Source organism: Hyaena hyaena, unplaced genomic scaffold (genome assembly GCF_003009895.1).
Source record: "Hyaena hyaena isolate Hyena2069 unplaced genomic scaffold, ASM300989v1 scaffold_1031, whole genome shotgun sequence".
NCBI classification, from domain to species: Eukaryota; Metazoa; Chordata; class Mammalia; order Carnivora; family Hyaenidae; genus Hyaena; species Hyaena hyaena.
In genome coordinates, this window is record NW_024081663.1 from 477,528 (window position 1) to 500,291 (window position 22,764).

General features: G+C 40.5%; 1 protein-coding gene across 1 annotated transcript; it reads left to right on the plus strand.

Moving 5' to 3' along the window:
• The first annotated feature begins 19,745 nt into the window (after positions 1-19,745).
• FOXQ1 (forkhead box Q1) lies at positions 19,746-22,351 on the plus strand. Its single transcript, XM_039221939.1, has one exon. It carries the CDS (start codon positions 20,331-20,333, stop codon positions 21,549-21,551), a length of 1,221 nt encoding a protein of 406 aa, XP_039077870.1. The 5' UTR covers positions 19,746-20,330; the 3' UTR covers positions 21,552-22,351.
• Positions 22,352-22,764: the final 413 nt, after the last annotated feature.

A 22,764-nucleotide genomic window follows, 5' to 3' on the forward strand; every position in this document is an offset into this window, starting at 1 on the left:
TCTCTCAAAAATAATAAACATTGAAAATTGTTTGTTTGTTTGTTTATTTAATAAAAGTCCTGTCCACAAAATCATAGTTACTAGGTGAGGGGTGAGAGGTGGGTGAAATATGTAAAAAGGACTAAAAGTACACTTATCTTGATGAGCAATTAGTAATGTATAGAAGTATTGAATCACTGTATTGCACACCTGAAACTAATATTAACATTTTATGTCAATTATACTGGACTTAAAATTTCAAAAGCTAAAAAAAATCCTATGTTCACAGCTAATATGAGTTAGCCCCATAAACTAGCATGGATTTTAAAAATTTAGACTACAAACAGTTTTTACCTAGTTTTAAGCATCACAAAAGCATCCTTGTGTTATGACTGATATGAAAAGCTACCTTTGGCTCTCATTGAAAAGACTTAAAGGTGTCTTCTCTCCTGGCAGTATTACTTGAGCTCAGCTTTAGTTAGAGGACAGTCTTGAAAGTACCATGTATGAATTGATATAATTCAGGCTGGTCTCCTTTCAATTTGTAAAAGTGGGCCAACTTTTCCTTGAACAAGTTTAAAAACATGCCATTTTGGGGCACCCTCCTACACTGTTGGTGGGAATGTAAACTGGTGCAGCCCCTCTGGAAAACAGTGTGGAGATCCTTCAAAAAACAATAGAACTCTCCTATGACCCGGCAATAGCACTGCTAGGAATTTACCCAAGGGATACAGGAGTACTGATGGATAGGGACACATGTACCCCAATGTTCATAGCAGCACTCTCAACAATAGCCAAAACATGGAAAGAGCCTAAGTGTCCATATACTGATGAATGGATCAAGAAGATGTGGTTCATCTATACAATTGAATAGTACATGGCAATGAGAAAGAATGAAATCTGGCCATGTGTAGCAACATGGATGGAACTGGAGGCTGTTATGCTGATCGAAATAAGTCAGACAGAGAAAGACAGATACCATATGCTTCCATTTATAGGAGGATTAGGAGAAACTTAACAGAGGACCATGGGGGAGGAGAAGGGGAAATATAATTGGGGAGAGGGAGGGAGGCAAACCATGAGAGACTCAAATACTGAGAACAAACTTAGGGCTGATGGGGGAGGGGGGAGAAGGGAAGGGGAATGATGGGCATGGAGGTGGACACTTGTTGGGATGAGCACTGGGTGTTATATGAAATCCACTTTGACAATAAACTATGAAAGAAAAACAAACATGCCGGGTTTTTTTTTTTTTAACAACATGGATGCATAATGCTAAGGGAAATAAGTCAGTCAAAAACACAATTCCTACATGATTTCACTCATACATGGAATTTAAGAAAAAAATCAAATTAACAACAATAAAAAAGAGACAAACTAAGAAACAGACTCAACTATAGAGAACAAGCTGATAGTTGATTACCAGAGGGGAGGTGGGTGGAAGGATGGGTAAAGTAGGTGAGGGGAATTAAGAGTATACTTATCAGGATGAGTACTGAATAATGTATAGAGTTGTTGAATTTCTATCTTGTACACCTGAAATTAAATATAATACTGTATGTTAACTATATTGGAATTAAGATTTAAAAATAAATAAATAAATGAAAATAAAAGAGAAGTATAGATTATTTTTTAAAATTCCATTTTTATAGGAGCTCAAATTTGTCATTATAGTTGTTATCTTAAAAATAAACACATGTTTAAAAATAATAGTTCCATTTGCATAGTCTAGAAATTTAACCTAGCCAAAGCCCAGTCTCTATGATAAATTAGCAAATTTAAAGAAGTATTTTGATCTTGTTATTGAACATCTATGGCTGTTAACATTACAAAAAGAGAGACATGCACCTCCGAATGGAAAAACAAGCCAACACCTTTAAAGTAGTCTCAGAAAAAAAACTAATCTGAATCTGATTGAATCTCTACATTTAATTACCAATTACCAGGAAGTGATTATGGAAGAACATGTTAAAAACACCATGGAAGGGCAACTGGGTGGCTCAGTTGGTTAAGTTTCCAACTCTTGATCTCGGCTCCAGTCATGATCTTAGAGTTCATGAGATCTAGCCCTGTGTCAGGCTGTGAGCTGACTTCGCAAAGCCTCCTTGGGATTCTCTCTCTCCCTCTCTCTCTGCTCTTTCCCTGCTCTCTCTCTCTCTCTTTCAAAATAAATAAACTTAAAAAAAAAAAAAAGACACCATGGGNTATAGGAGGATTAGGAGAAACTTAACAGAGGACCATGGGGGAGGAGAAGGGGAAATATAATTGGGGAGAGGGAGGGAGGCAAACCATGAGAGACTCAAATACTGAGAACAAACTTAGGGCTGATGGGGGAGGGGGGAGAAGGGAAGGGGAATGATGGGCATGGAGGTGGACACTTGTTGGGATGAGCACTGGGTGTTATATGAAATCCACTTTGACAATAAACTATGAAAGAAAAACAAACATGCCGGGTTTTTTTTTTTTTAACAACATGGATGCATAATGCTAAGGGAAATAAGTCAGTCAAAAACACAATTCCTACATGATTTCACTCATACATGGAATTTAAGAAAAAAATCAAATTAACAACAATAAAAAAGAGACAAACTAAGAAACAGACTCAACTATAGAGAACAAGCTGATAGTTGATTACCAGAGGGGAGGTGGGTGGAAGGATGGGTAAAGTAGGTGAGGGGAATTAAGAGTATACTTATCAGGATGAGTACTGAATAATGTATAGAGTTGTTGAATTTCTATCTTGTACACCTGAAATTAAATATAATACTGTATGTTAACTATATTGGAATTAAGATTTAAAAATAAATAAATAAATGAAAATAAAAGAGAAGTATAGATTATTTTTTAAAATTCCATTTTTATAGGAGCTCAAATTTGTCATTATAGTTGTTATCTTAAAAATAAACACATGTTTAAAAATAATAGTTCCATTTGCATAGTCTAGAAATTTAACCTAGCCAAAGCCCAGTCTCTATGATAAATTAGCAAATTTAAAGAAGTATTTTGATCTTGTTATTGAACATCTATGGCTGTTAACATTACAAAAAGAGAGACATGCACCTCCGAATGGAAAAACAAGCCAACACCTTTAAAGTAGTCTCAGAAAAAAAACTAATCTGAATCTGATTGAATCTCTACATTTAATTACCAATTACCAGGAAGTGATTATGGAAGAACATGTTAAAAACACCATGGAAGGGCAACTGGGTGGCTCAGTTGGTTGAGTGTCTCAGTTTGGCTCAGGTCATGATCTCACAGCCCCCACGTTGAAATCTGTGCTGACAGCTCAGAGCCTGGAGCCTGCTTCAGATTCTCTCTCTCCCTCTCTCTCTGCTCTTTCCCTGCTCTCTCTCTCTCTCTTTCAAAATAAATAAACTTAAAAAAAAAAAAAAGACACCATGGGGGCACCTGGGTGGCTCAGTCAGTTAATCGTCTGACTTCAGCTCAGGTCATGATCTCACGTTTCATGGGTTTGAGCCCCGCGTCAGGCTCTGTGCTGACAGCTAGCTCAGAGCCTGGAGCCTGTTTCACATTCTGTGTCTCCTTGTCTCTCTGATCCTCCTCTACTCACGCTTCTCTCTCTCTCTCTTCTCTCTCTCTCTCTCTCAAAAATAAATAAAACATTTAAAAAAGACACCATGGAAATGCAATCAATAAAATCTAGAATGTGGGAAATCCTATAGGCATACTTTGCAGTTTCTATCGACAAAAGAAAATGGAAGGAAAAAGTGAAAAAGGTAGAGATGGACTTAATTAAAGGTAAAAAGATTTACCTTTAGATAAAGGTAAAAAGACACACCAACTGATTATAATATGTGGACTTTATTTGAACTCTGATTTAAATATTTAAACTGTCTTAACATATTATAACTCTAATTCTTGGCCATATAGAAGAAGCCGGTACAGAATATTTTTCATCTTCAAAACAAATAGCAAATTTCACAAAATATATAAAAACTTTTTTCAGACATAGGAGATCAAGCAATATGACTGCGATCCCTGAAAAAAAGGAAATAAAAAGCTGAGTTTTACAATCATCCTGGATTTTTGCATCAAAGCAACTTTAAAACAGGCAAAGGGACACGAAAAGCCAAGAGGAGCTCCACAATCTCACTGAGTTGAGAAGAAAGAGATCAGAGTTCAAGAGGCCAAGTCAGCTGGAATTTGTGTACCAGACAGAATAAAGTCAGCAAACAAGAGTTCCAAATATCTAGATGATGGCCCCTTATGTCTTTCACCAAATGCAAATATGTGCATTCATGGGGTAAAAATCCATAAGTCTTCACCAAAGAACTAAAGAAGAACTGTGATCATTAATAGTTACCAGAGGTTTCATAGGGCTGGGAGGTATACAGATTCTAACTAGCCAATAGGAAACTCTGGGCAATATGCAGAATTGCCAGAAGGAGCACACTTTGGGCTATCTTAGCCCTAAATTATAGACTTTTCTAGAACTGCCCTAAACAGGCTTAAAGACCAGTCTGGTAAGAAACAATCAGTACCATTCAAACTAATTGTCTGACAAAGCAAATTTCAAAACCCTAAGACAACAAAATCCAAATGTTCAACAATATAAACATCAAGCATCCAACTCTTGATTTCAGCTTAGGTCATGATCTTGCAGTCATGAGTAGAGTCCCATCTTGGGCTCTGTGCTGAGCATAGAGCCTATGGGATTCTCTCTCTCTCTCTCAAAAGTAAATAAACATTTAAAAAATTACTAGACAGGCAAAAAATCAGCAAATCATGACCCATAACAAGAAAAAAATCAGTCAAAAATAGGTCATTTATAAATTTATAAATACAACTTTATTTATAAATCTATCATTTATAAATGATAGAGATTTTAGAAATAGCAGACAAGGTCTTCTAAAGAGATATTACATATACGTCTAAGGTTTTAAAGGAAACATGAATATAATGAAGTATTTTTAAAACATCATATGGAAATTTTAGAAAAAAAATACAATAACTTTGTATAATACAATAGGGAATATAATAATATAATACAAAAAATACAATAAGGAAAATTTTAGAAAAGAAAAATACTATAACTTTGTACAATACAATACTATAGGGAATACAACAATACAATTAAAAAATACAATATGGAAAATTCCATTGGACAATACCAGTGGATTAGATGCTACAAAAGAAAGGTCAATGAATATGAAAACACTGCAGCAAAAAAAAAAAAAAAAGTTCAAATAACAGAGAAGAAAAAAGACAAAGCATACACACAGTGGGACACTCAGGGACCTGTGGAACAATATCAAGCAGTCAAATATATATCTAATAGGAGTCCAAGAAGATTAAAAGTAGAGGGCAAAAACAAAATTATTTGAAGAAAATATTGAAAATTTCTCATCTGTGATGCAAACAAGCCAAAGATTTAATATATTCAGTGATGCACAAGATGATATACCAAAAACATAGCAAAGAAGAGCATAATCAAATTGCTGGAGACCAGTTATAAGCAGGAAATGCTTTAAGTGGGCAGAAAAAAAACAGAGAAATGTATACTCATATAATTCATATGAATGTGAAAGAAAACAGAGTAGCTATTATTTGGGGCTGAGAATGGGGACGGCAGGTGGAACTGACTGCAAGGGGCATAAGGCAACGTTTTGTGGTGATGAAAATGTTCTACCTCTTGATTATGATGGTAGCTATAGGAGTTTGTAAGTGTCAAGATTCATTTAACTGTGCCCTTAAAATAGGCATATTTTGTCATATGTAAAACACATTTCAATGAAGTTGATTTTAAAGCAATATGACTTTTAGATAATTAAAAATTTTAATACCTACTGAGTAGTGATATTTAAAAATTACAGCTAATCTTGCAGGTATGATATAGTATTGTGGTTATGTTTTTTTAAGAGTTTTTATCTTTAGACGTGTATGGTGAAATATTTACAGAGGAAATTACGTTGTCTGAGATTTGTCTTTTAAAAAATATAGGTAGTAGGGATGGGGTGCCTGGGTGGCTTAGTCGGTTAAGCGTCCGACTTTCGCTTAGGTCATGATCTGGTGGTTCATGGGTTCGGGCCCCGCGTCAAGCTCTGTGCTGACTGCCAGCTCAGAGCCTGGAGCCTGTTTCAGAGTCTGTGACTCCCTCTCTCTCTGACCCTCCCCTGCTCACGCTGTCTTTCTCTCTCTCCTAGAAATAAATAAAACATTAAAAAAAAAAAATATATATATATATAGGTAGTAGGGAAATGAGAAAAGTAAGGATAAGACAATATTAGCCATAAGTTGATCATTGTCAAAGTTGGATATTGGATATATGGGATTCATAACACTATTTTCTCTGCTTTTTAAAAAATATTTGAAAATAAATAAATAAAATGACTATTTGGAACTTTTCATAATTAAAACTTTTAAGTGCTTTAAATACATGAATGATGTCATAAATTAAATTACTCATTTAAAAATTATAAACTGAGCAAATATTTTGAGATATTATGGGACATAAAATTATAAATAATATTCTGTTAATATTTCTTATTATTGATTCTTTATCAGAACTTAGTTTAGTTTAACCAAGATTAAAGAGTAAGATGAAATCTTTTGGAAATTTTGAAGCAAATTACTGTACAATCTTAAAGACATTAGTGTTTTTCCTTAAGTCCAATTACCAATCATAACTTACACATTCTTCTCTATTAATATAGTATTGCCAACTCTAAGCTGATACGTATTAATCATGATACAGATAATTTTCTAATTCACAGAGAGTTTAAATGAGAAGAAAAATGAAAGAGAAATAATTCAAAATCCCTGATAATGAATTAAAAACAGTAAAACTATATATTGGAACTATATAATAGTTTCCTCAGAAGGTACCATTAGTTCAACAGAGAATAGTTTGATTATAGTCTGGCCTGACAACAAAGTTGGCCCTATAGACTTTAAGTGAATGGTGAAGACACTTTATTAAAACAACTAACATGTTAAAGACCTTGAGAATTATTAATGTAAACTTGAGGTACAATTCTATCTGTATATTAAAAATAGTAATAATATAGATAGATGTCTCAATTTTTATAATTTGGAAAAGGTAAAGTAGTTATAAGAATTCCACTAAGCCCAAAAGGAACAATTAGACCAAATCATTATCACTATTATTATCTATCTATTATCTATTATCACTATCATTATCACTATTATGCAAGACGGGTTAATTTTATTTATGCAAACAAATATATGATTAATTCAATGTGAATTGATAGCATGGTTTCTAAACATTATATTCAGTGTTTAAATCCTCCACATTTCATGATGCAATCATACATAATTCTGTCAAACTTTCCCAGGTGGTCAGAGTACACCAACAGACTAGTATGCAGTCGTCTTTTGGTAACAACATGGCCTCCATCTTGGGAAGTTGAGTTCATTAGAAAGTAGCTGACAACTTCTTGAATTTACCAGTCAAAGCTCAGAAAGACCAAGACAAGTTTTTTCCCAACTGGAGTTGAAACCCAAAGTTCAAGGCTCACAAGATCATTTATGAAACATATAAAAGAATCCTCAGAAAAGGCTAATTCTGGCTTAGCACCAGAATCTGCCAAAGAACTAATTGGGGATAATTAGAACTCAGACTTCAAGCCATGACTAGAAAATGATAGCCACATACTTTTAACACAGAGATCATTACTTTATTATTATTTATTGGACTCTAAAACTATTTAGAGTTTTATTCGTGTCCACAGAATGTATTGTCCCAAATTGGAAAACTCTTAAGGAGGGAAGGGACCCTGTTAATAATGAATATGAAGACAACAACCAGAGACTGAGACTCTGCTAGGCAGTTTAGATGTATGGTCAGACCATCTAAAACCACAATGTTGTAATAAACAATTGTTCCCATCATTTGATCAGGACTCCATACATACTATTCAACACATACCACCAATTATATAGCTTCCATTTTTAAATTTTTTTAATGTTTTATTTATTTCTAGGAGAGAGAGAGAGACAGCGTGAGCAGGGAGGGTGAGAGAGAGGGGGAGACACAGACTTTGAAACAGGCTCCAGGCTATGAGGTGGCAGTCAGCACAGAGCCCGACGCGGGGCTCGAACCCACGAACCGCGAGATCATGACCTAAGCGAAAGTCGGACGCTTAACCGACTAAGCCACCCAGGCGCCCCATATAGCTTCCATTTTTACTGGCCCACTAACTTCATGGTGCTCTATTGTCACATGGCCTGATAGTATCTCTGTCTTCTGATAATGTCAAAGTACTGTTGTACCTCATATATGCACTCCATGTGTCTGGGCCATGCTGTCTTTACATATGACTTTGCCTCTATCTTATATGGAAAAATAGACCAGTAACAAGAAAGGTCACTCTTAGGTCACTTATGGAGTCTGAAGTGAGTATATACAAGGACCTCAAGGCCATTCCTGCCATACAAAATCATTCATTTTTATGCTTCATATATCTCTCCTACCATCTTTGAAGTCTTAAATAATTTTTTAAACATTTATTTTTGAGAGACAGAGTGAGACAGATCATGAGCAGGGGAGGGGCAGAGAGAGAAGGAGACACAGGCTCCAAGCTCTGAGCAAGCGTTCAGCACAGAGCCTGACACGGGGCTCGAACCCACGAACTATGAGATCATGACCTGAGCTGAAGTCGGACACTTAACCGACTGAGCAACCCAGGTGTCCCCATCTTTGAAGTCTTAAAGTTGAGTGAAAAATCAATATATTTCCTTTAATGTCAGAAAATTCTTGAGCTCAATAATCTATTAAAATATTATCTTCCAAATAGGAGCAATTCTATATACTGCCATGGAGTGATCTCTAGAATACTTTCTTATTAAAAAGATAGAACTAACTATGTAAATGTTAACATTTTCTACATGAAGGAAAATATGAATATATGTGTGTTGACTTACATATTTTAAATGGAAATGTGATATGAGTTGAGTTGTCTCACCAAAATTTATATGTTGAAGTTCTAACATCAGAATGTACCTCAGAATGTGACTGTAGTTGTAGATAAGGTCTTTAAAAAGGTGGTTAAATCAAAATGAAGTCTATAGAGAGGGTTCTAATCCAATATTATTGGTGTCCTTATAAAAAGAGGAAATTTGGATGCAGAGAGACACTAAAGAGACATGTATACACACAGCAAGATCAAGTAAAGACACACTGAGAAGATGTCCACCCCAGTGACACCTTGTAATAAATAACTGATCCCATCCTTTGGTCAGGACTCCATACATACTCTGCAACACATACCACCAATTACATAGCTTCCACTTTTACTGGCCAACTTCATGGTGCTCTGATGTCACAGGGCCTGACTGCATCTCTTCTGATAATGTGAAAGTACTATTGTACCTCACATTATGCACCATGTCTCCAGATTTGAAGAAATAAGTTTTTGTTGTTTAAGCCTCCTAGTCTGTGATATTCTGTTATGATACCTCTGGCAAACCAACATAAAGGGTAATATTTTAAACTTGGATCAAATGATTATCCTGAAACAAGGATGAAAACTAAATTTCCCTGAATATATCTCACATTATAGCTTTGACTTCAAAACCAGTTAAATATTATATACATATGAAAAAAACTAAAAACAATGGAGGAAATAAAAAGCAAAATGCACCAAATGATACTAACTAAACATCAATTTGACGTTTAATCACTAGAGTCTAATTATCTGAAGTTACTCTAATACTTGGTAATTTGTGTAACTAGTGAGATGTATCCTCTAAGGGCAAAAAAAAAAAAAAGCAAGTAAAACTCAAACTGTTATGAAGCTTCCTCAAAAAAACTAAAAATAGAACTACCCTACCATCCAGCAATTGCACTATGTCTTTACCCAAATGATACAAAAAATACAAATTCAAAGGAGTACATGCATACTTAATGTTTATGTTTATAGCAGCATTATCAATAATTGAAAAACTATGGAGAGAGCCGTAATGTCCATATATATAATGGAATATTACTCAGCCATGAAAAAGAATGAAATCTTGCCACTTGTAACAACATGGATGGAGCTAGAATGTATTATGCTAAATGAACTAAGTCAGAGAAAGACGAATATCATATGATCTCATTCATGTATAGAAGCTAAGAAACAAAACAGATGAACATATGGTAAGGAGGTGGGGAATAGGAGAGAAGGAAACAAACTACAAAAAATTCTTAACTATAAAACAAACTGAGTGCTGATGGAAAGAGATAGGTGGGGAATAGGCAAGATGGGTGATGGATATTAAAGAGGGCACTTGTTATGATGACTACTGGGTGTTGTAAGTAAGTGATGAATCACTGAAGTCTACTCCTAACACCAATAAGCACTGTATGCTAATAAACAAACAAACAAATAAATGTAAAAAAAGAACTAAAACTGTTTTCAGTTACCACATTACTAGCAATAAATTGGAATTGATATTTTGATACAAAAATAGAGATGCACCCCTATGCACACATATACACAGGAATAATAAAGCAGAGAAAAGAGATACAGATATCAAATGAAAAACATAAGTAAAAGAGTATGTGGTTGGCTCAGTCAGCTGAGCATCTGACTCTTGATTTCAGCTCAGATCATGATCCTAGGGTTGTGAGATAAAGCCCCACTTCAGGCTCCACACTGAGCATGGAGCCTGTTTGAGGTTTTCTCCCTCTTTCTCTTTCTCTCCTTCATTCCTTCCACTGCTCCACCCACCCTACACATACTCTCTCTCTAAAACAAACAAAAATGAAAAAAAAAAAACAAAACAAAAACTTAAGATAAAACCTCATAATCCTACAATGAATTAGAAATATCATGTATTTTCTTTAAAAAAATATTTCTGGGGCGCCTGGGTGGCTTAGTCAGTTAAGCGTCCGACTTTCGCTTAGGTCATGATCTCGCGGTTCGTGGGTTCGAGCCCCGCGTCGGGCTCTGTGCTGACTGCCAGCTCAGAGCCTGGAGCCTGTTTCAGTCTGTGACTCCCTCTCTCTCTGACCCTCCCCTGCTCACGCTGTCTCTCTCTGCTAGAAATAAATAAAATATTAAAAAAAAATATTTCTTCCTAGTACAGTCCACTGTAAAGTCCTAGAAACAATGACCTACCCATTAGCAGTGAACACCTCTAGAGTTTATATTTTGGTCTAAATACTATTTTTATCAACAAAGAACCAGGACTACCCGGAAAAATAAATAATTCTAAGTACAAGGCAGGAAATGTAAAATGAGTATGTACTATATGGTCAAATAAGAAATCTAGAAGGCTATGATTTAATTTAAATACACCATACATGTTCAAAAATCTGTTGGTTAATTATATAGTTATATAGAGGGGTGTGTGTGTGTGTGTTAGTGTGTGTGTGTGCGTGTATCCTTTGCAGAATTCTAAAACCATCAAATTATTTGAAAATGGGTAAATACAAGGAATTAAAATTAGCCTACTATTCTGCACAAACTGATCCAAGTAACAAACAATTGATGAGGAAAGTGTTTTCTTACATAAGTATATTAATTTATAAAGAAAAGTAATGGAATAATGTTACAATCTTGCAATACCTGATGGCAATAGGCAATTATCTTCAATGGATGCAAAGACCATGAGGCAATAAGCTGATGGGGAGTTTTATAATAGATGAATCAAATTCACAAATATCTTAATTTACAAAAAGAGCAACCAATAACCATTCATTATGAGTCTCCATAGAGAAATCCACATCATCATTCTTGGAAAATAAAAATAAAAGCTAAATATAGTCAAGCTCCTAGATCTGACAAATCACCAAAAATATAGAGGAAAGAAGAACATGTTAACCAATATTACATAATCAAAAAGTCCAAACTGTAGGAAAATCTACAGGACAAACAACCTAACTTATTTAACAATTAAACTGCAATGATAAATTAAAAACAGGAAAGGAAGATCTATAAATTCAAGAGAATTAGAAGACTTACCAACTAAACAAAATGGGAGGACCTTTGGAATCTGGATCAATTAAACTAATTGTTCATTGAAAACGACACTATTGGGATAGCACTACTAGGAATTTATCCAAAGGATACAGGAGTTTCGATGCGTAGTGGCACATGTACCCCAATGTTTATAGCAGCGCTTTCAACAATAGCCAAATCATAGAAAGAGCTTAAATGTCCATCAACTGATGAGTGGATAAAGAAGATGTGGTTTATATATACAGTGGAATACTACTCAGCAAACAAGAAAGAATGAAATCTTGCCATTTGCAGCATCGTGGATGGAACTGGAAAGTATTATGCTGAGTGAAATAAGTCAGTCAGAGAAAGACAAACATCATATGTTTTCATTCATATGTGGAACTTGAGAAACTTAACAGAAGACCATGGGGGAAGGGAAGGAGAATAAAAATAGTTAAGGAGAGGGAGTGAGGCAAACCATAAGAGACTCTTAAATACAAAGAACAAACTGAGGGTTGATGGAGGGACGGGAAGAGAAGGAAATGGGTAATGGGTATTGAGGAGGGCACTTTTTGGAATGAGCACTGGGTGTTGTATGTAAGAGACAAACCACAGGAATCTACTCCAAAAACCAAGAGCACACTTTACACACTTTATGTTAGCCAATTTGATAATACATTATATATTTTTTAAATGACACTATTGGGTAACTTTTTAAATATTTTTATTAATGTATAATTAACATACAGTGTTATATTAGCTTCAGTGTACAATATAATGATTCAACAATTCTATATATTATTCAGTGCTTATCAGGATAAGTGAACTCTTAATCCCTTCACCTATCTCACCCATCCCCCAACCACCCACTTCTCCTCTGGTAACCATCAGTTTGTTCTCTGCATTTAAGATTCGGTTGTCTCATATTTCTTTGTTTATTCATTTGTTTTGGTTTTTAAATTCCACATTTGAGTGAAATCATATGGTATTTGTCTTTCTCTGACTTAGTACACTTAGCATCATACCATCTAGGTCCATCCATATTGTTACACATAGCAAGACCTCAAACATTTTTATGACTGAATAATATTCCATTCATTCTTCTTCATTCATTCATCTATAGATGGACATTGGGTTACTTCCATATCTTGACCATTGTAAATAATGCCACAATAAATATAAGGGTCCACACATCTTTTCAAATTAGTGTTTTCTTATCTTTGGGCAGCAACTCAGTATTGGAATTACTGAATCATATGGTAATTATAATTTTAATTTTTTGAGGAAACTGCATACTGGTTTCAGCTGCACCAATTTCAATCTCCACCAAGAGTGAACAAGGGGTCCTTTTTTCTCCACGTCCTTGCCATCACTTGTCATTTCTTTGTTCTTTTGATTCTAGCCATTCTGACAGGTATAAAGTATAAGATTACATCTCATTGTGGTTTTGATTTGCAATTTCCCTGATGAATACTGATGTTGAGCATGTTTTCATGTGTTTGTTGTCCATTTGTATGTCTTCTGTTCAGGTCCATTGCCCATTTTTTAAATCAGACTATTTGGGGTTTTTGCTGTTGAGTTGTATGTCTTTTACATATTTTGGATATTTATCCTTTATCAGATATATCATTTGCAAATATGTTCTTTGGGACTATTAGGGAGATTTAAATACTGACTAGATATTTTAAAATATTATTAAAATATTAGCAATATTTTGAGATTTGATAATGATACTGTGGTTATATTTTTATGTTTTAAAAGAGAACTCCATATCTTTTAGAGATATTAATTACAGATTAAATAATGGGGTATCCTGGACTTGATCCACAAAAACCTGGTGAAGGGTACGAAGTAGGGTCAGTGAAGATACAAATGAAACAAGAGTGGCCATAAATTAGTAAATATTGATTGGGATGATGATTACATGAGGTTTCATTATGCTATTGTTTTGATTTTGGTATATGCTTGGAAATTTCTATGATAAAAAGTTGATAGATGATAGAAAGATAGATAGACCCTTAGACAGCCAGATATTCTCTTCACAGCTCAACCATAATCTTTCCTATGTGATTTGCTAACATGGGTTTTACCCTCTCTGGACAAAACAACTGTCCTCAGTTTTATAGAAAAAGAACAAGGGGTTTGATTTTTCTTTCTTTCTGAACAGTGGCCAGGCATTAGCTGCATGCTAGGTCTAAATAGCCCAAGGAAGTTTCCCAATCACCCGGGACTGTTTTTCACTTTGCCAGTTTCCACCTGGAAATTTTGCTTAGTTGATTACTACCAAGGAATTTGCCCAACTGAGTACCAAGGAATTTGTCCAAATGAGTTTACAAAGGCAGTCTATCTTTGCAAGATGATCTCCTCAAATGAAGGGGAATGAGAAAAGACAAAGAAGGTGGAATCCAGGGGTTCCATTGTTAAAATTTGGACAAGAGTTATTTTTCTAGATTAAGAAAAAAAAAGAAAGAAAAGGAAAGTGAAGCCCAGTAACTTGTCTGGTAGAACAAGAATACAGACCCAAGATTATCCACCTCCAAGGTCCACTCCTATCCTAAAAGTAACAACACCTTCTCTACAATTAAATAGAGGGATTCACTCTACTTCCACAACATACACAAACCTAGACTGTGGGTCCAGCTGCTGGGTTCTGTTGGCCAAGGTAACAATGACGCTAACCTAGTGGGAAGAGCTGAGTGGGTTCCCTGTTTTGTTTTGTTTGCTTGTACATTCTCATGTTTGTATATCCAAGGATACCAACTAGATCTCATTGTCACCTGTCCCTCTCTCACCAAGATCTGTATGACAGTGTGACAATGGGGCAATACCCAGGGGTGTAAGAGTCAGAGGCACCCCATTCAGAACTCCTTTTGGAAAGAGAATCTTCTCTTTACAGACATTGGGGGAGGGTCTAATTTTTAATTTGTTATGGAAAACGACAGTATCAAAGTTCGAAAGAGAAAACTGGATAATTCATTGCCAAAAGAAGTTCATTTTTTCTTGCTCAGCTTTTAAAATTTTATATTTAAAGAACTTCAGGTAATATGGAAACTGGACTAGAACTGGACAAGAAGGGTTCTTCAGACCTGGTCAGCTCTGAAGGGATGAACTCCAAGACCATAGTATCAAAGCTATCATCTTACTGTAATGAATCATCCCAGGGGCTTTCTTTCACTCTCTGATACATAGTGCAGGATTTGGTCTCTAAATTGCATAATCAGATAGCTTTTTCAGTGATTTCTAATCCCAGCCATACTGTGGCTGATCCCTTTATATCTTCACATCTTCTCTCTTTCCCTTTTACTCTTCCCCAATTTGTCTATAGCTACTTTCTCTCTCCTCCACCATCACTAGTCCTGCTTGTCTGCCACTCCCCCCTACCCCTCAGGACCCACTAACTGGAGGTTGTACTCCTATAGCCCAACAATGCCTCAGTTCAATGACAGCCCAACGGGTTTCCTGCTGGTTGTGACCTTTGGACTCTCAAAAGAAACTTTGAGGATAGCCCTTGAGTTTGTACCTGATCAGTAATGCCTAGCCAAATCCTGGGCTTCTTTGATTAAACCATGTCTATAGGCTGGGCCAGAGTACCAACAGTGAGTGCCAGAACAATGGCAGCAAACAAACACACAAGCTTATGTCTATTGCATAGCTATGTAATATTACCTAGATCTTATCTCCATCCTCCCACATCTACCCTGAATCTCTGTAAGATTCTTTCCAAGTATTCAAAATTTGCAAAAAAGGTAAGAAAAAAAAATCAGTCAAACAATGGAAACATGGATTATAACAAGGCACAAAGTGCTGGTTCCCATATGTTTTCACTATGAGAAACAGAGAGGGAGCTGGGCTTTATCTTTGAAAAGAAACTTTACTGCCACCTGACTTTCCACACCACAAGTCAGGACCCTCCCTGTTCCTCAAGAAAGAATTTACACAGATCCAATGCCATGCATTTTGCTTTGGGGCTCTGAATATTAGCTTGTCCTCTTTGCCTGGGGCTCTTAAGTACTTAACAGCACTATAATGTAGACTCACCCAGAGGCCCAAGTCCCCATAGGAAAGTGATTTTAAGTTCACCTTCTCTTCATACCCAGAAGCCAACATCAGCTACCTGCTGAGGCTAACAAGACAAACTTAAAGCTGTTTCTAGGTTACCCACAGGGAATGTTATCAAGGTAATTCCATGTTCCGACTGTGCAAAGGCTGTATGCTCTTCTAATTCATGGGATAAGTCATCAGTATTTCCACTAAGAGTCAATTTCCAATCTACCAAATTACCTTAGGTATTTTAGGAATTAAATTATTTCCCTCCCATATCAGAATGAAGCCCTATCAAATTATTAAATATTCAGATAATTTCCACAGTTAATTAAGTTAGCTCTAGGTCTCTATAGATAGATCCATTACTTTCCTTTGTCTAAAACCACTTCAAGGAAGCCACAAGATCATGGAAATGTGTGCTCATCCTTGGCCATAGTTTATTCACTTCTCTGCATGGAAATTTTTTAAAGGAAAAAAAAAGCTAATCGGTCTTTCATACCTGCAAGTGTTTGGTCAGGTTCCACCTAAAGGCATTTATTATTAATTCATCAATAGCAGACCCCCAAAGGACTGAGGAATTAGGGAACAGAAATCTCCAAGCACTTTTGAAGAGTTTATGAACTACAAAACATTGGATGTGATTTTATTTTTATAGTGCCTGAGCCTGAAGATGTGGATAGAGATGCAGAGAATTGATGCCCTTCTCCATCCATTCTCATTTTTCTTAAATCTGCAAAAAGTAAATTATTTCCTGGCTGTAAACAACAGTTAAATATAATATACCAAAATCAACCACAAAGGGAAAGAACAATTTTATTTCTGATCTTAATTGAAGACAAATGCAGCATGTCCTGAGGAAATAGCACAATGTGACACTCATTCTGGAGGCAAGGATTGAGGGTACAGCAGGGAAGGAAAAAGACAAAACCCCTGCCCTAGTGAGGGTTACATTCTAGTTCCTGGGGATCTTTTTATCTTTTCAAGGTAGCCCACCTTGAAATTCTCACCATGGCCTTCATCTCCAAAGTCCACCAGCAATTTCTAAGTCATTCTGATAATAGAAAAGGTTTTCCTGCTGAGAATTCTCCCACCTCTACCCTTCTCTTCAAACCTTTTTAGGCTCCAAACCTACTGACAACAGCTGCTCCTAGCACTGAGGAAGGGGAAGACTTATACCATAGGAGTGACTGTCAGGTCCTTTCCCCACCTAAGATGGGGTAAGAGGAGGGTTTGCCACTTCTGAGGATGGTGGGGGGTTGGGGGGGGGGAGAAGGTGCTGGATTAAAAAGGGAAAAATAGGACATGATGGGGGAAGTCTGCCTTCTTTGGGGGGAAAGGGGCACAACACTCTTTTTGTCCAAAGCCCTATGCCTAGGTTGCCTACCCAGGAGATCCACAACCCCCTCCCTCTTCTCACAAGGCCAGGGTACATGCATTCTGGAGCTAGCAGGCTAAGGCAAAGAGAGCCACACTGCCACTATAGTCCAGGTGGCTGGATATTTATGTCCCCTGGCCCTACAAACTCTCCAGAGACAGAAGTACACCTGCTATACATTCAACACAAGAAAAAAAAAGTGCCAAAAAACTATGTGTGCAAGAGCTGAGAGAAAACTTGGAATTCCATTCTGATGGCCTCTTTTTATAGGAAGAAGATCTAAAGGGCAGTCCCAAGGTCACATGGTCTTGTGTGAGTGGCAGCAGGGACCAGTATGTTGCTCAATTTTCTTCTCTCCTCTCTGAACAATATCGCTTTTAATAGTTCACTGGAACTTTCCAGATTAACATGAGAACTCCCAGATCACCTGGGATTTGATGAGGGAGGAGGATGGGAGATAGGAGGGTGCTTCAGGACTAGAGTGGAGGAGTCCATTGGGGTCCAAAGAGGGGGACAGCCATTGTGGTGAGCATTGCTGCAAACCTGGAGGTGTCTGGGTATAAGGGTCAGGGGTTTGGGAGTAACTGTGGCTACTGAAGTGGCTTCAGTTCAATGGGACAGCATACCCAGCAACCTCTAAGATGGAACTAGGTGATGACAAGACACCTTGGCGCTGCAATGTCTCAGAGGCTCCCTTAGACTCTGCAGCCAAATTGGGCCCCAACATCAGCTGGAGGGGCCTTATCTCACCCATAAAGTAGCCCTTCCTGATCTCCTGTCCTGCGCATCTCCAGAATTCAAATGAGGATGACATTCATTGTTAGTGTCTTTTATTCATTGCCAAATCTGTGCCTATTTACCTCTCTGCTTTCTCACCCCAGCCCACTCCCCCTCTTCAGGTCCAAGGGGGCATAAACTCCCAGGGTTAGAGTGTGCAGATCCCCTACATGGAGGCTCATCTCTGGAAAAGAATACATTTCCCACCCAGCTCTCAACTCAAACACGCAATAAACATCAGTCTAATCTCCAAACGTGATCATTTCTCCAAACACGAAAATAACAGAGCCGCCAATGGGTCTGTCATTTTGCCCGCCCCATTCTAAATGCCTTCAAAACTGCCTGAATAAAGATAAGAGAGGATTGTGTACGTTTTCTACACAAATGGTGGAAAGTAATAAAATAAACATCAAAGGTGAGCTCCCATGTACTAGCAGCTATGTCGCTGTTTTCAACAAAGGCAGGAAAAAGGAGGAAACCTCAGAGTGGAAGGGCAGCAGGTTATAAGTGCACCCTTCCGGGGGTCCAGGGCGCCCCTTCCCTGGAGTATTGACACCACAAAGGCCCAACCGCCCTGCGGCAGAGAAAGGGCCCCCCTTTCCCTTTGGTCCGAAACCACAGCCAAAGTCCTCAAGGGGAAGGATTGGAAAGTAAAGGCTGTAAACACGTGGTGCTCTAGGCCCCTGCCCGCCCCCCCCCTCCCCCGGAACACGCCCTCCCTTTCGTTCCTGCTACAGTCAGAACCGGGAATAGCGCTTCTCCACTCCACCCGCGTCGGGAGGATTCCGCAGGAGTGCACACGCAGGCAGAGCCTAGCACTCTGCGCCAGACACAGTCGCCCCAAGGAAGAGCGGAACACTCCTTTAACCAAGAGCTAACAGCCAGGTAAAGAAAAAGGTAAAGAAAAAACAAAAGAAAAGTGAAAGTCAGAGGCCATTTAGCGAGCAACAGTCAAGGTCACTGAAAAAAAAAAAAGTACACAATTTCAAGTCCAGTATTTTACTCAGAAGGGAAGGAAGAAAGTCCGCGAAAGGAAACCACAGAAAGGTGCACAGCATGTGGCTCCCATAAGCGGTCCCCGAAAAGAGTGTCTTGAGCGGTCTTTGCCGTTCGGCACTTCGTTAGTAATGACAGGGTGTTGCTTTCCGAAGAAGCACAGTTTTCACTACCAAGAGAAAGAAACACACCACATGCAGTTTAAGAGGACTGCAGGCCAGGCTGGAGCGAAGTCCTTGCTGCTCTGGACCCAGCTCTTCCAGATGTCCCCTAGAGATATCCCCCCCCCCACTGCCCCAATCGCCCCCTGGAGCTCTAAAGTGCGGGGACCCCTCCTAGGCGGCCGGGCTCTCACACCTGAGGTAGAAGAGGGCGGGCGGGACCCGCACACCCGCACACTCACTGACACGCGCACACCCCCAGCCGCGCGCAGACTCCTCATTGGCGGGAGGCGGAGGGTGGGGCCGGGCCGACCCAAAACAAACAACCTGCGCGGAGATTTTGCAGCCGCGCGGCCGCCTGGCCTCGGCCTGTGTGAGCTCTCCGGTGAGCCGCGGCCACCTTGGCCACCTCGTTCCCCCACCCCTCTGCCGTCGGCGCCCAGGCCCCGCCTCCTCGCAGTAGCCGCTGGGTTATATTGGGCCTGGGCGAAGGTGGAGGCGAGACGTAGCAGCGGACCGCGAGCGAGGAGATGCAGCTTCGGAGGCCCGGGGCGGAAAGGCGTCTGCGGACACCACGGTGTCGGGGACTGGGCTCCGCAGGCGCTCAAGGCTGAAGGCTCCATACCCTCCCCCAGGAGTGGCACGCACACTAGACTGGCACTATCTCCGTGCCCCGAGGACGCCTGCCCTGGACCTGGTCTCTTGAATGAATAGCAGATGCTCACGCTTCTTCCTTCCAGCAAGAAGTCCCAAGCCCGGCACACTTGGGCATCAGAGGCTGGAACTGCACCCCCTCACTCAATCACCCCGAAGTCTCTAATCCTCGAACTGAAGACAGAACACATCCAACTCCTCCCTCTCCACCCCTCTTAGTTCGCCCAATAAGCACAACCTCTCCAAAAAAAATTCCAGCGGAAGAAGACTCTTCAACGGAAAAGTGACTGTTTCTCGCAAGAGGAGGGAGAGCTCCCAGTAAAGAAAGGCGAGGACCCGTGGCCCCAGGATCTCCATTCCGGCCCCCGGCACCAGCTTCCCAAGACCGCGCGAAGGAAACGGGTACGACACGGGGCAGGGACAGGGTGTGCGGTCATGAAGTTAGAGGTATTCGGCCCCCGCGCGGCCCACGGGGACAAGCTGGGTAGTGACCTGGAGGGTGCAGGCAGCAGCGACGCACCATCTCCGCTGTCCGCAGCCGGCGACGACTCCTTGGGCTCGGACGGGGATTGCGCGGCCAACAGCCCGGTGGCGGGCGGCGGCGCTGGGGAGCTGGCGGGAGGCGGCGAGCGGAGCGCAGGCTGCGGGCCGGGAGCCGAGGAGGAGGGCCCCGCGGCGGAGGCGGCGGGGCACGCGGAGGCCTGCGCAGCCGGGCCAGGTGCGGGGAGCTCGGGGGGCGGCGAAGGAGCGCGCAGCAAGCCGTACACGCGGCGGCCCAAGCCCCCGTACTCGTACATCGCGCTCATCGCCATGGCTATCCGCGACTCGGCTGGAGGGCGCCTGACGCTGGCCGAGATCAACGAGTACCTTATGGGCAAGTTCCCCTTCTTCCGCGGCAGCTACACAGGCTGGCGCAACTCGGTGCGCCACAACCTCTCGCTCAACGATTGCTTCGTCAAGGTGCTGCGCGACCCCTCGCGGCCCTGGGGCAAGGACAACTACTGGATGCTCAACCCCAATAGCGAGTACACCTTCGCCGATGGGGTCTTCCGCCGCCGCCGCAAGCGACTCAGCCACCGGGCGGCGGCCCCCGCACCAGGGCTTCGGCCTGAGGAGGCCGCGGCCCATCCCGCCGCTGCGCCCCCTCCGCCCGCGCCCGCCGCCCCGGCTTCTCCTCGTGCGCGCTCGCCCGCCCGCCAAGAGGGGCGCGCCAGCCCCGCGGGCAAGTTTTCCAGTTCCTTCGCCATAGACAGCATCCTCAGCAAGCCTTTCCGCAGCCGCCGAGACGGGGACGCAGCCCCCGGGGCGCGGCTGCCATGGGGCGCCGCGCCCTGTCCGCCGCTGCCCACATATCCCGCGCTCCTCCCCGGCGCCTCCGGAGGGGCCCTGCTGCCGCTCTGTGCTTACAGTGCGGCAGAACCCACACTGCTGAGCGCGCGCGGATCCGACGCACCACCCGCCGCTTCGCCTGCTGCGCCTCACCTCTTGTTTGCGCCCCTCTCTGCCTCGGCCCAGGCCAAGTCTTTTCGTGGCCCCGCGGCCGGCGGTGGCGCGCACCTGTACTGCCCCCTGCGGCTGCCCGCGGCCCTGCAGGCGTCCTCGGCCTGTGGCCCCGGGGCGCACCTGCCTTACCCAGTGGAGACGCTTCTGGCCTGAGCAGCGCCGCGGAGGCCGGCATGGGTGGGCGCCATCGGGGAGACAGGGAACGCAGGCTTGGGGGCTTTGCATTTTGTAGTCAGACAAAAAAAAAGAGAGAGAGACTTTAAAAGAAAAATCTCCATCAAATGTGCCTTAAAGATAAAGCATTTTTGACAGAAGTGTTTTAACTTAGTTCAGAGTGTTTTCCTTCTTTTGTGACTTTACAGAGGACTAAACCAATTCATTGTTTTAGTTTCTTGACCAAACCTGTCCCTCCCTCACTTACAAAGAAGTTTGTCTATTTTCTTAAGCCCAGGCTCTCCCTTATTCCAATTTTTGTAGCACCTTCCATTGATTTGTCTTTAAAAAAAAAATCAGGGAACCATTCCATATGATAAATGATATGACTACTGTTTGGGGTTTATTGGGCCCCCACTCCATGTAAGTATGTGGATTTGCAGGCATGACTGAGTGTGAGAGAGGTGTCAGAGAATCTGCAGTCATTTCTCTATTGACCAATGCTTCACTGTGCCAAAAGATTTTTTTAAAATGGTGGGTTTTGTAATTAAATTATTTATATATTTTTGAAATCTGAATTGAAAATGTTGCAGGCAACGGGCTACAGCTTTATTAGTGGTTCGGTGATCTCTAATTGTGGTCTCCTTGGGCCAAGCAATTTCTGTAAAGGAAAAGTTAACATTATGTATGTGGGGTGCCAGGACCACTGCCACATGAAAGCAAGTGTGATTTTTATTTTTAATATTATTTTATTTGTGTCTGTACATATTCATGTATAAATTTTATGAAACCCAGGCATAGTGCTTATTTTTAATAAAACTCACAACTGACTTTAGCACTTTGTGGTGGTAAGTTGGAGATGGAGGGGTTGTTTTACATCCCCAACCCACACTGCCCCTGACAAGAAAATGGGTTCAGGTTTGACTCTCAAAAAATTTCCTGTGGGGGTCAAGTATCTTCTTGCATACTTCAGTAAAGGTAAAGGCAGAGTGCAGATTTCCTTACCTAACCAATGACTGTATAAATCTCCAGGATGGGACTTCGGTCAACACGATTTCTTAAACTTCAAACCAATGATCTCTGTGAGAATTCACTTAAGAGTTACCAGAAAAAATGATAAGGTGTGTGCCCCTCTTCTTCAAGAATCCTTTAGCAGACAGATTGAGCTATTAACAAGCTTATAGTCAAGCAGACATTTTAAGTAAATTGGTTC

Bases quoted from the DNA above. Each gene is read 5' to 3' on its own strand.
- FOXQ1 (XM_039221939.1), top strand. From the start codon at position 20,331: ATGAAGTTAGAGGTATTCGGCCCCCGCGCGGCCCACGGGGACAAGCTG.